Raw genomic sequence first — 17,772 nt, 5'->3', positions numbered from 1 at the left:
TGTAAGTCATGAGAAGATTTGACTGTGAATGAGAAAAAAAAAAATACGAGATTATGCTTAGGTAAGCATGAAAAAATATTCAAAAAGGTAGACTACGAACATTGAATACAGAAAGTAAATTTATTACAAAGTACTCAGCATTTATAGTTTAACTCAAACCTTTTTGAGTAAGAAATGTTCTTTCTCTCTATCCAGAATCAATAAAAGACCTCTGGTTTTTGATGGTAGTCTTCTATGGTTCTGTTTGCGAAGGAAATAAATTGCAGAGAAAGATAGACTCTGTTTACCGGCTTTCATTTCAAACAGTTTTGATGTTACTTTATAGCCTTCGCACACAACTTAAATTCAACCTAAAGAATCTCCATTGTAGTTGCACAAGAAAGAAAAAGTAAAAAACAGAACCGGGCGAGACGATCGTTTTTGTTTTGTTGACAGGCATCTGGAAAGTGTCATGGGAAATGACAAAGCCATGTTTTGTGTACAAAACCGGTAAACTATCCTCATTAATTCCTTCTTATTCTCTCCTTGTCACGGCTTATTCCTGGCGGTTCTGCGCAAAAGTATTTTTATAACATTAAGTAGACACATTCAAGTTCAACGAAAAAACCAGTTTGAGGCAAATCCAATCAAAGGAAAAGGATCACATAAAGGACATTTTATTCATCAAAATTAATGACTCTTATACTGATTCATTATTCACAAACTTGTCTTAACGAGAAGCTCATTTATTAAACAAAATAAAGTTGAGTGATTTCGCATTTAGGCAAGTACTAAATATTTAAAAGAAAGCCGCCGTCTCTGCGAACATTCAATTTTCATGTTGAATAATTCTTTACTCTCTTTCTATGCAACTGTTAAAAACGATATTTAAATGGAACCTAATCCATTTTGTCCTCTCAGCGCTCCAACGATATTCATTGTTATGTGGCACACCAAACAAAGGCGAAAACTTGATAGAATTGAAATGGCCGGAGATATCTTTTATGTCTGGTTAAGTCTCTAAAAATCCTATGGTCACGAACATAGTCACCAGAAATGATTTTGTCAGCAACATTTTGTTCTTCCTTGAACATCTGAAATTAAAGTTCTGTAAAACTCCCCGGTAAACAGTGATTATACTTACTAAACCCTTGCCAAAGTTTCAAATAATAAAGCAGACACATGACTGGAAATGGAAAAGGTATCTCTGATTTCATTTCATCGATGACAACGCGCCAAAACGATGCGCTCTTCCGTTCGTCAATATCTGATATGATTCACAGCAATTCCGACATAATGTAGCTAAGCAAGAAATACACCGCACTGCATATTTTTACAAAAAACTTAGAAACTATCTCAATTTGGTAAGGAAGCGCCACGTAAGAACGAGGTTAAAATGTCCTTCAGATATGACCTCCCTAAATATTTAAGAGTTTTTGAAATACAAAGAGTAAATATTTTGTTCAGGAACCTGACGCATTCAGAATTTTCTGTAGCAATTATAAGAATTCATCTTCGACTTTTTAGGCAGGAAAACATCGGACACATCATAATTCGTTGTCTTTATAACGTACCATTATCATGTTGAGTAATGTATCCGGCTCTTTTTAAGTGCAACTTCATCGTTTAAAAACGATTTCCGTATGAGAAATAATTGATTCTGTTCCCCCAAGCCTTCTACTGATATCGGTATTTGGCATAATCAAACACCAACGTGCCTTAATTGGAGGTGAGATATTTTTAAACGTCTGGTCTCGACAATGTCGAATCTTCAGGTCTAATTAGCATTCTTATGAGCTCATTATAAAGACATAAAATTTTGTTTCTCAACGTATAATATTGATGAACACGTTAAATGTAAGGTAATCCAATTGGTTCAAATATAAACCGCGTTATCTTTAGGGCCTTAAGAAATACAAAAAAAGGAAATATTTTGTTCAGGAACACACCACAGCTTTCTGTACCTATTTAATGATATAATTCAAGCCAATTCTTCGACTTTTTCAAACAGGAACACATTGGACACATCGCAGCTGACTCTTGGAGAGGATGCAACAACTGAGATGTGGTACCGTAACACTGAAGAGTGAAACGCTTTACTCTATTGGACTAATTAGCTGAGTAAATCAAAGTATCTGCTCTGGCCAATAGTAAGACACAAAAGAATGAAACCTTAGAACGGATCCAACACGTCTGCTGTTTCTCAAACTTGTTCGGACGAGATGTCAAGCAAACATAAAACGTTTTCTTATTTGCACTGAAAAATAATTTTGCTACCCACATTCAAAACAATCACTAGTGAGGTAAGCATCGCGGAGATTAAGGTTCCAGTTTTAACTACATTTTCTTATTTTCTTTGGTTTTCATTGTTGACAAGCTGTTAAAACGAATATTTTTCTTTTGCTTTGCAGTTACCTTAATTCCTTTGTTTTGAAAATTTCATAACAAGTGTCGAGTTGCCTTTAAAGGTGAGTGGATCACTTGGTTAGATTCAGGGAACATGTCTGATGCTTTACATCGATTTTGATCTAAAAATCATCAAAGATTTATATTGGTTCTCCACTAACTTGAAAAATGTTACAGCACTAACCAACAAGTGCTTTTTCCTTGATGTAAGTATTATACAAAGTGACGATAATGTGTTTCGCTCCAACGAATGATTTCGGATTCCGAGAAAATATTATTTTCCACCAATACAAAAATGCTGGCCTCAAACCAATCACTTCATTCAAACAAAGACGTCCACTTCTCCAGTTCTGATAAAACTTAAAATGCAACTTGAAATGTTTACAAATCTCATCCAAAGAACGCAAAAATTGAATACCATTTTCAAATTAAAGTGACTTCTGATTTCGGGAGAGAAGTAGCATACAGTGAACGAGCACAAGCTCAATATCGTTCATTTTTTTTTCTGGTGATGTGAAAGTATTCTGTTCGTTTTCATTTGGTCAAAAGTTACCCTTTCTTTTAGCCTTTGTTTCATGTTTATCCACAGCTCATCAGCTTACAATAATGAACCTTTCATCGGCAATCATGTTAATTTTACTGATTCTACCGCTGATCACCTTGTGTAATGGCACCAGTAACAAGAGCAGCAAACCAGTCGACATCAGAGTAAGTCCCACATGTTTAGCAGTTTTGGGAGAGCGGATAGCTGTTCCCTCGCTTTTCCTTATAGCGTATTGATTTCGTAAGTGATTGAAGGTTTCGCAGGGATCATACTTATTTTTCAGAAATCATAAGAGCTTTAATTGCAAGACAAACAGTGTAAAATTGTAAAATCCTGACCTTTTTAGTAGAGCAGTCCGCTTAGATATTTGGCTTAGACATTTGGCTTTTGTTATTGTTTCCGTCACAGCCTGCCTCACAATGCTGTTGCGGACAATCAGGGACAAATGGTATCCCTGGGATGCATGGTATGGCAGGACCTCCTGGGGCACCTGGCCGTGATGGACGTGACGGAACCAAAGGAAAATCGGGCAGTCCTGGAAACTCTGGGCCCCAAGGACCTCCTGGCCCTCAAGGAAGTAAAGGTTCAAAAGGAAAGCCTGGTGTCCAAGGCCCTAAAGGCCAAAAAGGACAGCGAGGAGAGAAAGGCGAGAGTGGAAATCCAGGGGCGACTCAGCTTTCCTCACATATGAACTGGAAAGAATGTACATGGAAGAGAGGCGACGGCAAAGACTCGGGAGTAATCCAAGTAAGAGTAACTAAACAGATAATGATCTTCGTAGTTATTTGTCTTAAGCATCAAGAGCTATTGACAACGAAAAAAGCAGCATTTTCTCAAGAAAAAAAAATATTAAACCCAGTAATTTATCAATGGATTTGTGACAATTTTATTCCTAATCACTGAAGGGTATCAGTAAAAGCCTTGAAGATGATTTTTGAGTTTGAATGTAGGTCTCCCATTTTTGTGGCGAAAGATAAATAGGTGCAAGACAAACAAATTCTTGGATATTGCAACAATATTTACTAATCACAATTATTTTCTCTGCGCAGAACTGCGAGTTCATGAAGAACTTCACAGACACTTCCCTCCATGTCTACTTTGCTGGTACCCTCAGGATTTATGGATGTGACGGTTGCTGTAGCCGTTGGTATTTCACCTTCAATGGCGCCGAGTGCAGCTCTCCTGGCCCGATTGAAGGCGCGTTCTTCATGCGAACCGGCAAAAACCACGATCTTCATCGCCACCGCCATATTGAAGGTCACTGTAGCAACATTCACAAGGGAAAGGTGCAAGTGGGATTCTGGGTTGGAAAGTGTGTCTCTGTCCAAAAGAATGCTGACGCGTATACCGGCTGGCATTCAATGTCCCGGATCTTCATCGAAGAGGTGCCAAAGGCTCAGCAGTAAACACGTCACACGTGATATATTGGACTTTTCGGGAAAATGAAGGAAAACAATCTTAGACCAAGTAGAATGCCATGCCTGTGAAAGATTTAAAACTTTAGAAATAAAGTCCTGGAAAGTATTCAGATATCTGTTATATATCAACTGCATTAATTTCCACTAAGAAAGTGGTGAGGCAAATCAAACTGCACATCCTTTGTTATCATTGAACTAAGAGAACAGAATGCACCATATGTTGGACATATTTCCTTGTTCATTTGGTATACATGTGACAGTTTTGCTGACCAAGCCAGTGTAAAAGTAGACATATTCGTACTCTTAAATGTAAAGTAAATGCTTTTGATGAATAACCACATACAAAATACCACTACATTTCCCAAATTTTTAATGGCTTTTTCCATCAAAGTTAGGCTTGCGCCATGGAACTGGACTGCAGGAACGATTTGATATCAATTTCCAGGGGGCGTTCACGCTTCAATTACCTTCTCAGCGATTTCAGATAAGCTGGAAAAATGTCGTTTTATAATATACAAAGCAGTTACTTTGAAAAGTACCACCAAATGCGGTGATAAGTGGACTTAAGAGAGAAGCGGTTTGTGACAGATTGTGTGTTATGCACGCTTCGGACATGAGACGTCAATCTGGGAAACAAGGTTTCAAAAGGATTCAAAGTTGAGTTTTATTTGAGATTTATCTTCTCAAATCACACACATTTCAAAGTACTGCAAGTACAATTGTAATATCTTATCACCAGTCACAAAAACTTTTCACAGTGTTACATTTTACATTGGAGCTACCCTCTTTTAATGTTGTTCATGTTCTTGTTCTTGTTCTTCTCCCCTTTTTTAATCAATTTTCAATTTTACATGTCAGATTGTCAGCAAGGGAAATATCACCGAGTATTTGCTAGTTTTACCTGTGCATATTTGGTCACGTGGTGCATTTAGACCTACCACGCGAGGAAGAAATTGTTTCATGTTTTGATGATTACAGGCATTTTGAGCTTTTTGGCTTATTGCTTGAAATGCCCTGTGTTAGCGGCTATTATATATAAGAAGCCAAGACCATCTCATGTAAGACCTCACGAACCGTGCCGTTCACTATGAAGTTTAGAAGCTGAGGGTCGTTAGGTCCAAACTTCAAAGTGCCCTTCTTTTTTTTTTTTTTAGTTCGAATATTTTTTCCGTTCCTTTTTCCTTTTCTTTTTCCCTACCAAATGCTATAATGAACAAGCCCTCCTTACAATATGCGATGGTGCGATTTTCCATATAAGGCCACAAATCGCGACAAATAGTGAACGCATTATTCGGGGAAAATAATGATAATAATATAGATCAATTTCTATAGCGCATTTCCATGTAAATGCTCTAATGCGCTTTACAACACTGTGCGGGGGACTTTTCCAGACTGCCGGCGGCAGTTTACAATTAATAAAGGAGAAATTTTTTACAGATGCCCCCTCCCCCCCTTCCCAGTAAACAGGCCAGACCGCATCACAGTAATCTCGTGATGTGGGTTCTTTAACGTCCCTTGCCGAAATTAACTAATTGATAGGTGCAGGAGACGGGACCTCCGGCTTCACGTCCTATCCGAGAAGAAGAAGCAATGTGAGTGAAGCGTCTTGCTTAAGGACACAACGTCAAGCCCCAGCCAGGACTTGAACCCGGGCCATCTGACCTAGAGTCCAGCGCACTGACCACTGGACTACTCACGCCTCACAAAATCGGCTAATTTGTCAAATAGTCGCAGGATTCGAGTAAAGGAAACCATGACTTCAAAATGCTATTTTTCACAAAGATGATATGTCTAAATAATAAACAAATTACTCGATTTTATGTCAAATACGAATATTCCTATTAAAAATTTGCCAATTCCACAATCCCTGTGGCGGCTACGAAATCATCCACAAACTGTCCAAGAACCATTGTAACTCGCTTTACTGTTCGTTACCAGTTAGCGTGTGTCCTCTCAGGGTCCGGACTATTTTTATTACGTTCTTCATGATTATACTTCAAACTCTACTTTGCGTCAAAAGTTCACAGTAGAGAAGAGGTAGCAAGTTGATCTATAGACTGAGCCTTCTTTTAGCTTTCACGCATGACCGTAATGATCAGTTTTCCCAAATAATAATTACAACGTCATTTGATGGTATTTGATTCCTATCTAGCAGAAATTAAAAGGGGAAATGGCAAGCTTGAACTAATGTGATTGTCTCCCTACCAAATAGCCACAACTTCACAACTTCTGTAAAGTTCGAGAAAGCTTGACCCGATAGCCTCGCTTTCGTGTGCACTAATACAGGAAGCCGCTGTCCAACTACACCGCGCACGCAGAACTGGAAAAAGGGCTATTTGATTATGACTGAGAAAAAAATACAATATTGGGGCTGAATACATACGAAAGTTTATTCAACAAGGTAAGCTACGAACGATAAATAAACGAAGACCTATCAAAATTTAGGCTCTATTTATTCATGGCACTCAGCGTCAATTACAGAGCCATTGTGTAACTCAAAAATTCTTTAAAAGGCGCATGCTCTTTTTCTTCCCCCCAGTCAGTAAAGTCCATGTTTTTTTCCTTCTAGATCTTGTTCCTGCTAGTCATCTTCCTCTGGTTCTCTTCACGAAGGAAATATTTAGCAGGCAAAAGTAGATTACGTTTACCTTTCCTTTCCAAAAGTTTAAATCAGACAAACCTGCTTAGTTCCCCATGTTACTTAATAACATCGCACGACAGTGTAATTCAACACTAACAATTTTAATTTAAGCTGTACTTTTTCGAAAAACTGAGAAAAAGGGCAAAAGTGAGAACCAGGTAAGATAAATGTCTTCGTTTTAATAACATGCAACTGAAAGGTGTCGTGGAAAACTACACGGCTACGTTTTGTGTACAAAAGCGATGAAATATTCTGGTTTTGTTTGTTTGTTTTTTTCTCGCCCCATTTATTCCAGGTCTTGTCGCAAATCTCTTCTCGTAAGATAAAGTGAAGAAAGTTCAACAAAATGCCAATACGAAGCAATTTAAACATACCGGACATTAATTTCCTGGGAATGAATTAATATTGATTTATTATTCACAGACTTGTCTTGGCGAGAAGCTCATTCAATAAACAAGATACAAGTTCAGTGATCTTGCACTTCAGCAACTATTAAGTAATGAAAAAGACCACCGTCTTTGATACCATTTCATTATCAAGTTGAGTGATTCCTGGCTATTTTTCAGTTCCCCCTCCCCCCCCCCCTCCCGGATCGCCCAATGCCGTGTTGCCGCATGTTTGGTGTCTGGTTCCAAAATTACGCCACGAGCGAGGCTAAGTGCATAAAAATCCAACATGGGCGCTACTGATACTCGTTTAGACAATGCAGCAGGCGAAGATTTCTCAAAATACAAGGTTGATGGTTTGAAATAGTAGTTAAAAGAACGTGGCATTCAATTGGATAATGGAGGTATAGGGAAAAGGAAGGCAGAGTTGGTCGATTTGTGCGAAAAAGCGGCAGAAATGAAGCAAGCGAAGCTTGAAAATACTGTCAAAGACTATAACAAGCTGCTCGAAGAGAAATTACAGACTGAGGATGGTAAACTGCTTGACCCGAAGACCTTAACGGCTTGGACCAACAACTTTTCGGATATCCCGGAGTTTACGTTCGGAAATTTGTGCAGCTATCGGGTGGAAGAGAGGTATACTCTAAGGAGTACTTTCGTTCTTTTAAAATTTTGGCACAGCTGACTCAATAACTTTACATTCACCATTCAATTTTCTTTTGTAAGATTCCGGTAAAAAACGTGCACTGCAAATCTTCAAGTTGTTAGGCTCACCTGCCTTTTCTTTCTTAGCTTCAAGTGCAAACTCTTTGTCTACTTTACGGCAGAATTTTAACCGTCTCGCATCCAACGGAAAAGCAAAATACGAAAGATCTCGACAATTATGATTCCCATTTGTGCAGCAGGCAACAGAACCATAAACCATCCTATAAACAAAGCGATTAAGCGAGCATGAAATGTTCCTTGTGAGCTTTCATTTTTGGCGCCATCAAGCAGCACTTCGCACTTAACCTCGCTCTCGTGTCACAATTTCGGCACCAGGGTTCTATCATGCGAGAACTCGGAAATGGGCTAATTAAAAGATGTACGTATGGAACCTACTTCAGTTTGTTCCCTCAGCGCTCTACCGATGTCTGTTATTATGTGGCGCAATTAAACAAAGGCGCAAATATAATTGAATGGAAGGGGAGACACATGTTTTCTTAAATATCAAGTTGTCCCAAAATCCTGAGGAATAAGAACCAAAAATGATTTAAGTGAACAATATTTTGTATACCCTTGAGCATCTAGGATGAAAAACTCTGTAAAACCTGTTTATGAAGAGTGATTATCGTTGCTAAACCAATAGAAAAATTTGAGCGGCCACAATGCTTATATTAAAAGTGCTCTCTTCGGTTAGGAAATAAAAGATATGGTTTGGTTATATTTTCTTATTTTCATCAGTTTGTATTCTTGAAAAGATGTTAGCATGAACATTTTGCTTTTCCTTTTCAGTTACGTTAATTCCTTCGTTTGGAAGATTTCATTACAAGCGTCGAGTTATTTTTAAAGGTGAATGGATCACCTGTTTAGACATGGCTGATGCTTCACATCGATTTTGATTTGAAATCACCTCAGACGTATGTTGGTTCGGCTATGGAAAATTAAAACCTTAGGGCTAAGCAACCGGTCTCCCGGTCTATATAGAGGGATAAAGGCTGGTAGTTTCGAAAGAAACTGTTTGGGGCTGCGTCGGTGGGGGTAACGAAATAATTTGGATATTTAGAGGGAGTTTGTTATGTTGTAACAAAGTATTTTTTGGTGTAAAATATCATAATCAAGCCTTGGACGTCAGTTGTTCGTTCTGAAAAAAATCTTCACCACGCAAATGAGATAAAATGGAGGCGCGGTGGCCTCATGGTTGGTGCGCTCGACTCCCGATCGAGTGGTCCGGGTTCGAGCCCCGGCCGGGAAATTGTGCTGTGTTCTTAGGCAAGACACTTTACTCTCACAGTGCCTCTCTTCACCCAGGTGTATAAATGGGTACCGGCAATTTAATGCTGGGGGAAACCCTGAGATGGACTGACATCCCATCCAGGGGGAGTAGAAATACTCCTAGTCACTTCATGTCACAGAAACCGGAGTGGCCCATTAGCACCGGCCTAATGGGCCACTAGGCTCGTAAACAGACTTTACTTACTTTACTTAAATAAGATAAAGTCATCTCTTGAGCCTTTTTCATCTAATAAAAGTGATGTCATCTTTGGAGAGCTATCAAATGACTCGGTCCATGTACATGAAAAGCCAAAAGATGAATAATACCTTAAGATGAATAACTCAAATCGATTGTCAGAAAATATGGTACAACCTAACACCACTCCTGTTACTGCTGTTTTTCTTCGCTTTCAAGCTTGGGAAAATTTTTGGGAGCATAGATAACAAAAATGCAATATTTAAGTTTTGTTAGTCTTCCAAAAACTTGTTCTGGCTTGATGTGTTGTTAAAATGTTTTGTTTTTGCAAATTACGGTATGAATCCAGAGACAGTAATCAGTTGTCACCTTATGTGAGTTCGCAGTGTTGTTTTTTTCCTTAAAATGTGAATGTTTTCAGAGACAATATGCAAGAACTGAATTGAAACGTGCTATTTTGTTTGCGATGTTATTTTGGGATGAAGTTGGAGTCCAAGTTTTACGAGACGATACGATGTAATTGTCACAAAAATAGAATGCTTTTCAAAAAGATAGATGCAGTTTGACGAAACAAAAACATGTCAGATTCGTGCAATAAACATTGTAAAATGTAGAACACCAGGCACTTCCAAATCGCTAGTGAATAAGCGGTTAATAATGTTATTCACTTAAAATCAACTCTTTCTTGATGGTTTTCCAAGTTGTTCTTTTGGTAATGCGTGTCATAGAATTCACTTTAACAAAAAAAACCCGCATATGAAGTCTTAGATAACATACTTTCAAGAGCTGACTATTTTGCAATAGGACAAAAAGATTCAGCAAAATTAAATTTGTCAAGGAAGGCATGTTATCGACATATTTCAATAAAAAATGTTTTCCGACAAAATCTTTTCAAGAAGCAACGATCTTTGAGATGGGTCATCAACCAAGTCTCCAGAGTTTGTGCAGAATCCTTCCGCGCTTAATAACTTGAGTTCGTTCTCGGGTAGGTCAAACAAGAACTTGGCTCGTAATGTAAATGTCGAGGCTTAAGCTAGATTGAATACAATTGAGACTCTTCGGTTGACCGAAACACTAGTATTATCCATTACAGGCATGCGTAAGAATGCAGGGTACACAGCCGTTGGAAGTTCGCCGTCTTTTCCTTAAACTTTCTGTTGGCAACTCGAGAGATATCATTTGTAGAGTTATTCTTGAAGATTGCTTTTAAACTGAATAATTCATTGAGTAGTCTCGCGGTCACTTTCCCACAAAAAGACTGAACTCATTGATGATCCTCGTCTCTGCTTTGTGAAAGAAAGGAAACCATGTATTTTGAAGAAAACAATAACGCAATCAAGACAAAAACGGTGGTGTTTCACTGACATTCGATACTTTCTAATGCTCCATCTGCTAAATTTCAAAACATTGGCTATTTAGCATTTAAGGGCTAGTTGTCGGTATAATAGAAACAAAGAGTCAACATTGACAAAGATAACTCGCGATTAAACAATGGACTGGTGTAAACGGCAAAAGTTATTACTCAATCTGAAATCCTAACAGGCTCTTATACCGTCAGTAAACAATTTTCTCGTCACGGTAACAATTTGTCTTCCGGGCAGTCGAAGCAGTTGAAAATTTGCTTTGATGACTTTATGCAAATTTTCTGTGGGTACCTAATCGCTTTGTAGAAAAACAAGAAAACAGATTTTGTTTACATTACGTAAGTTAAAAGAACTTCACCGACAAAAAAATACCCTCTTAGCGGAAAATCGCACAGACACAAATACGCAAGACTTGAGTGGGTTTCTTATGAACCAACACTCTCCTAACACGAAGATTGTATTTGAAGCTTTAGGCATTCAGTGGTTTTTTCCTTTTAATGTCGATGGAGTGACAGTGAAAACGACCGCTAAGGAGGGGGGAGGGAAAGTAGGTGGAAAAAAGTAGTAATAATTAATTTCCACCAAGTAACTGGCGAGGCAAATCCGTGATCAAATTGCATCTCCTTCGCAATTATGGAAATTAGAGAACGAAATGCGCCATATGTTGAAAATTTCTTCCTTGTTCATCTGGTGCACATGAAACAGTTCTGCCGGAACAAGTGAGTGTGAAAATAGACATATTCAATCCCTTAAATACAAAGTAAATGCTTCTGATGAACTACCACATAAAAAATACCACTGAATACTTTTCCCAAATTCTTAATGGCGTTTCTATCAAAGTTAGGCTCGCTACATGGAACTGGGCTGCATAAACGTTTTCATATCAGTTTCCAGGAGGCTTTCACCCTTCAATTTTCACTGAACAAAAAGGCTACCATGATTACTTTCCGAGCGATTTCTGATACGGAGGGAAACTTTCCTTTTGAAAGGAAACACTATCACCTAAGTACACAAATAGAAAGCATACATTTCGAAAAATAGGATTCAAAGTTGAATTTCATTTAAGATTTTTGTTCTCAGATCGTACACATTTGAAACATTGTGACCTTTTATCACCAGTATATCACAAAGATATTTTACGAGGGCCTCAAAAATTAAACTCAGCGTTAGATTTTACATTGGAGCTACCCTCCTTTGATATTATTCTTCTTCTTATCCCTTTTAATTTGCCGCGAGATACACCCTCAAAGACAGGTTAGATTGTCAGCTAAGGAAAAATGACCGGGTCTTCGCCAGTGTTACCTGGAACCTGGTGCATATTCGGTCACGAGGTGCATCTAGATCTATCATGGTTCATCTTACCGTATTGCTATGTTTCGATGTTTTACAAGCCTTTTGGGCTTTCTGGTTTATTGCTAGTAAAGCGCCATGTCAGCGGGTATTGTATGTAAGAAGCTAAGACCCCATCATGTAAGACGCCGCGAACCGTGCTGGTCACTATAAAGTTCAGACACTGAAGTCACCTATGTTTTTTTTTTTACTTCGAATATTTTTCCTTCTCTTTTTTCTCTCTTTTTTTATTCTACTAAACGCTACAATGAACAAGCCTTCTAATACTACACGATGGGGCGATTGCCCATAGTAGGCCTCGCACCGCGTTAGATGGCGAACGCACTATTCGGGGAAAATCGGATAATTTGTCAAAAAGTCGCAGGGTTCGAGTCAAGGAAACCATGATTTCGAAATGCTATTTTTCAGAAAGATTACTTGTCTAATTAAGAAACAATTCACGAGATTTTTGTCAAATATGAATAAAAAATTGCTAAAGTCACAATCACTGTAGCGTCTTCGAAATCGTCCACAAACTGTTCAAGAACCAATGTTACTCGCTTTTCTGTTCGTTACAAGACTCAGCTGAACTGGATCCTCCTTAATGAATATTGCCTATAAATAGAAAAAAAAAAAAAAAATAGGCTTATAGATAAATAAAGGGAAGTGAACAGTTTTTCGAGAGCGAAGTTTGAAGAAAACCGAAAATGAAATGCTAAAAAACGGAAAATCCGCAAACCGCAATGAACACCAACACCGAAAAACCGAATTTTTTGGCACAAACACCGAAAACCGGTCTAATATAAAAAATAGCCAAAACTGCAAAATAGAAAATGAACCCTGGGATGCATGGCAGGATCTCCTGGGGTACCTGGCCGCGATGGACGTGACGGAGCCAAAGGAGAACGAGGACGTCTAAGAAAGACTGGACCCCAAGGACTCCCTGGCCTTCAAGGAAACAAATGTTCGAAGGGAGAGGCTGGTGTCCAAGGTCCTACAGGCCAAAAGGGACAGCGAGGGGAGAAAGGCGAGAGTGGAAATCCAGGGTCGTCTCAGCTCTCCTCTCATATGAACTGGAAAGAATGTTCATGGAAGAGAGGCGACGGCAAAGACTCTGGTGTAATCCAAGTAAGAGAAACAAAACAGATAATGATCTTTGTAAGTTTTGTCTTCTGCATGAGAAGTTAGTGACGACAAAAAAGCAGAATTTTCTCAATTAGCAAAGAGTAACTAGGACCAAGTGGTTTATCAATGGATTTGTGACAATTTTACTCCTAATCATTGAATTGTTTGTTTTGAGGACGGTTTTTGGGTTTCAATGTAAGTCTCCCTTTTTTGTGGCTAAAGATGAATAGGTACAAGACAATTTAACTCTTGGATTTTACAACAATATTTACACGTCAAAATTATCTTCTCTGCACAGAACTGCGAGTTTATGAAGAACTTTACAGACGCTTCCATCCATGTCTAATTTGCTGGTACTCTCAGGATTTATGGATGTAACTCCTGCTGTAGTCATTGGTATTTCACTTTCAATGGCGCCGAGTGCAGCTCTCCTGGCTCGATCGACGGTGCTTTCTACATGCAAACTGGGAAGAACCACGATCTTCATCGTCACCGCCATATTGAAGGTCACTGTAACAACATTCACAGGGGGAAAGGTGCGAGTGGGATTCTGGGTTGGAAAGTGTTCTACTGTTAGGAAGAGTGCTGACGCGTACACAGGCTGGCCACGATGTCCCGGATCTTAATCCAGGACGTGCCAAAGGCTCAACATTAACACTTCACACAAGATTCACCGGACTTTTTAGATGAATTAAAAGAAAACAGCTTTGGGACTTCTAGGAAAACTATACAGGAATGCCATGCCTGTGAAAGATTTAAATCTTGAGAAATAAAGTCCAGGAAAGTAGCCAAATATCATTAACATATCAAGCATCCATTATTTTCCAACAAGTAATTCGCAAGGAGCATTTTTCTTCCTCGTCCATTTGGTGCTTCTTAAATAATCTTATTGACCAAGTCAGAGTGAAAGTAGAGTTTTTCTTAAGCTTAAGTGCAAAGCCCTTGAAATCCTTTTGCAGAATAACCACGTAACCGAATCCTTTAAAATTCCCCCAATATTCGTGATGGCTTTTCGGTTGAAGTTGGACTCGCAAAACAAAAACTCGAAAATGTGTTTAGGCATGGACGAAGTTTGCCCTTTTTACAAGTACAAACGCGACATTTAGGATAATACGTCGGCCGGGAAACTAATTACAATTGTATCCATTACGAGCGTACGTAAGAATGCTAAGTACACAGCCGTTGGCTAATTGTCACCTTTTTCTTCAAACTTTCTAACCGTAATTCCAAAGATATCGTCATCATATGTAGAGGATGCTTCCAATCTTTTCTGATAAATGAATTAACTCTTCATTTTCTTCCAAAAAAAATTCAGACAACAAAGTAAGTAAAAATTGTGTTCGGTAGAAAAATATCCTTTAAGACGAATAATGAAAAGCATTTGATTCGAAGAGTGCTACAAAATCCCGTGATAAGTGACACATCGAGTCTATGCTATAAAATTCTTCGTGTCAGGCAACCACGAAAATTTAGAACAATTTTGCTCAGTTGACTTAAGGTTTGATGTTCTCCAGTACTCATTTTCTGAATCTGAACACATTGGTTCATTGACATATACTGGCTATGTTTATTTTAGCTGTTGGTAATAATAAGGGTTTTTTTTTTATTGTTTTACGACAAAGAGTACAAGAATGGGTAGTAGCCTCATTTGGCGCAAAAATATGATTGGATATTCGTACGCGGACATTATTTCTTCAAACACCTCCATTTGTACCAGCCTTGGCTTAATTGCATCCGCCTTCATAAATATCGGTTATAAATAAAATAGACGAGTTAATGTATGAATAAAGAGAAGCAAACATTTTTCGAAAATGAGGCTTGCGGAAAACTGCGCCTAAACTATCCAATCGTTATAACCGACATGTACTTTTTTCACAGGCGTGGAATAAAAACAGCAATCCGTCAAAAATCCTACCCGATTTGTTAGATCTCTTTAGTTTTACTATATAAATTAACAAAACCGTCTTTTTCCTTGTAACGATGATAAAACGCACAAGAATCTTTCATTAAACCCAAAATAAAGGCTGTCGTCCTATGGAAGGCATCTTTTAAAATTTTGGGAATGTCAGTCAGAGAATTTCACCGGATGCTTGCCAGTTTTATCTCGAACATATTCGGTCACATGATGTATTTAGACCTCTCGTGCGCGAAAAAAAATATTTCACGGTTTTTAGTACCGGATATTGTTAATTCATTATCAGGATTTCCCAAAACAGAGGTTAGAGTGTGATGTTTTCACCTGTGAGGTGATTGGTTAACTCGTAATTTCAAAATTGTAAAATAATAACCTTACACTTTTTCGCTACAATCTCTGAGGTGATATAGACGTTGATTCCCTAATTAAGCTACATTGTTTACTTGATTAACCTTTGGCGCTATAGAGATCTGTTTGCTTTCAAACATAGTAGTTGACAGACAACGTCTAATCCGCCAGTAGTTTCTGAATTGCTTGTTAAAAAATAATTATTTACAAAACTTGTATTCACCTTGCAACCTTTGTGGTATTACGGGTGTAGAAGTGAGATCACGTTGTGAAGGGTTCCCAAATCTCCATTGAAACAGTGGGTTAAATCGGGGAAGGGATGAGTGCGTCAGGAAAGTATCGTGAGTGGAATCTCAAAACATAAAGATTGGAATGAAAATTAATTATTTTGAATTTGTTTGGTGTCATCTTGTGCTCTAACATTACTGAAGGGACTAACAAACTGTAAGGCAGCCACGTCAACCCAAGGACAGTGAAAAAATTGAATTAAAATGATCCAAAATAAGGAAAGTTTAAAAGAGATTTGAAAAGTTATAAAACAAGAAAGAGAATGGAAAAGTTTTTCTTCAATGGAATAGTGGGTTGAAACATCTAGCATTAAAATCTGTTCAACCCTATTGGGACCTCGTCCATTTTACGATTCTTGACGAACGTGGAAACTTTTATAGTCCGAAAGAGCTCAACGACCATTCTACGACTTCTAACATACAAAACTCTGATTTTTGATCAAACCCAAACCAGCAGCAATGAACGTGTTCAACTTCCCGTTTGCATGTTGAGTAGGCATTCATGACAGCAAGTGCTTTCTTACCCTTTTCTTGAAGTGATTCTAAGAGAATGTTTCACTTGAATGTCGACTAAATGATTATAGGGTCTTCAAAACTAAAGCTGGTTTTGGACTGTTTCACATGAATACTGGGTGTTAAATTCAATGAAACTTTTTGCTGTTTAAAGACGAAGGCGTGCTATATAAGGAAGTCTTCCCTGGGAAGACCTAGGCTCATTTGTCACTCACCGTTGACGTGTGTGGGTCAAATTTAAATGCTGGTAGACGAACAAAAGGAGCTAATGAGATATCTACTGTTTACTTCCACCAGCATGGTGGCATGAGGTAACGTGCGAACCACCTACTTCGATCTCAAATTTACCGCCACAAATAAAGACAGTTTCCATTGGAGAAAGGAAATACAAATCTCAAAAATTCTTGTATTGCGATGAAGACATAAAACAATTTTGAGGAATGCGCCCGCTGTTCACTGCTTTGGAGTAGCTGTAGCTCAAGCTGACTTGACTCTAAGAGTTCTACATCACACGACGGTTGATTGACAAATGGTCCAGTGGGACTTAAGGCTCCTTTTATAGCGCGCCTTCGTGTTTAAGTGCCGAGTAAAATGGTATTCGCCCAGGGGAGCATAATTGTTGATATGCACACACGCTCCTCGTTTAATAAAGTTGGTTGAGAGAGATTGAAAAAGTGATTGAAACGATTGTATTTGTCAAATGCCTCATTCCTCGATTACGACAGTCACTGAGGGAGCTTTGCTTGTTTTTTCCTTTCTCCCTACATCTCACATCATACTTCATATGTTGGGTCATGACTTAAACTGGCGGCCTCGTCATTATTAGAGAGCTTAAGCACCAGACGTTCTTGAGGTCACGAACGCCTACCGGAAGTCATTAGAGGAACTATGTACATACTGCGCATGTCATGACGTTCGCGTGGTCACGTCGCAGACGCCAGAACGCCACTTTTCAGGTCGAAGGTAGGACGCCACAAAAATATGCTGTTATTTTGTTTATAGGAGATAAATTATTGACTCAAAACCATAAAAAGCTCTTCTGCTTTTCATTAAGTGATTAAAAAACGTTCTCGTAGCGCGTAAAGTGGTTTTTGCTTAATCGATAGATTAAACGGGATTCGACAATGGCAGACAATCTTCTCGCCAAGTCTGGGTGAGTTAAGTCATTTGATTTCATGTCCATTTGAATCATCACATGCAGAACTAAGATTTTTTTAAACCGGTTTAAGCTTATCACGACTAAACTTCAGAATACCCGGCCACTGAAAAATCATTCATCAAATCCTGCTACCGCGGTACCGCAGTCGACATACTTTACCTAATATCTGCATTATATTAAACATCGTT

General features: G+C 38.5%; 1 protein-coding gene and 1 pseudogene across 1 annotated transcript; both read left to right on the top strand.

The window, feature by feature from the left end:
• Positions 1-2,134: 2,134 nt before the first annotated feature.
• Positions 2,135-4,453, top strand: LOC111334493 (collagen triple helix repeat-containing protein 1-like). The gene is made up of 5 exons (XM_088754058.1): positions 2,135-2,282; positions 2,391-2,447; positions 2,975-3,093; positions 3,338-3,676; positions 3,979-4,453. Exons 3-5 carry the CDS (start codon positions 2,992-2,994, stop codon positions 4,333-4,335), a joined length of 798 nt encoding a protein of 265 aa, XP_088610184.1. The 5' UTR covers positions 2,135-2,282; positions 2,391-2,447; positions 2,975-2,991; the 3' UTR covers positions 4,336-4,453.
• An 8,633-nt stretch (positions 4,454-13,086) lies between these two features.
• LOC148734299 (collagen triple helix repeat-containing protein 1-like) lies at positions 13,087-14,017 on the top strand (annotated as a pseudogene).
• Positions 14,018-17,772: the final 3,755 nt, after the last annotated feature.

The sequence above is a fragment of the Stylophora pistillata genome, chromosome 3, assembly GCF_964205215.1.
Source record: "Stylophora pistillata chromosome 3, jaStyPist1.2, whole genome shotgun sequence".
NCBI classification, from domain to species: Eukaryota; Metazoa; Cnidaria; class Anthozoa; order Scleractinia; family Pocilloporidae; genus Stylophora; species Stylophora pistillata.
This window is presented reverse-complemented; position numbering and strand designations above follow the sequence as displayed.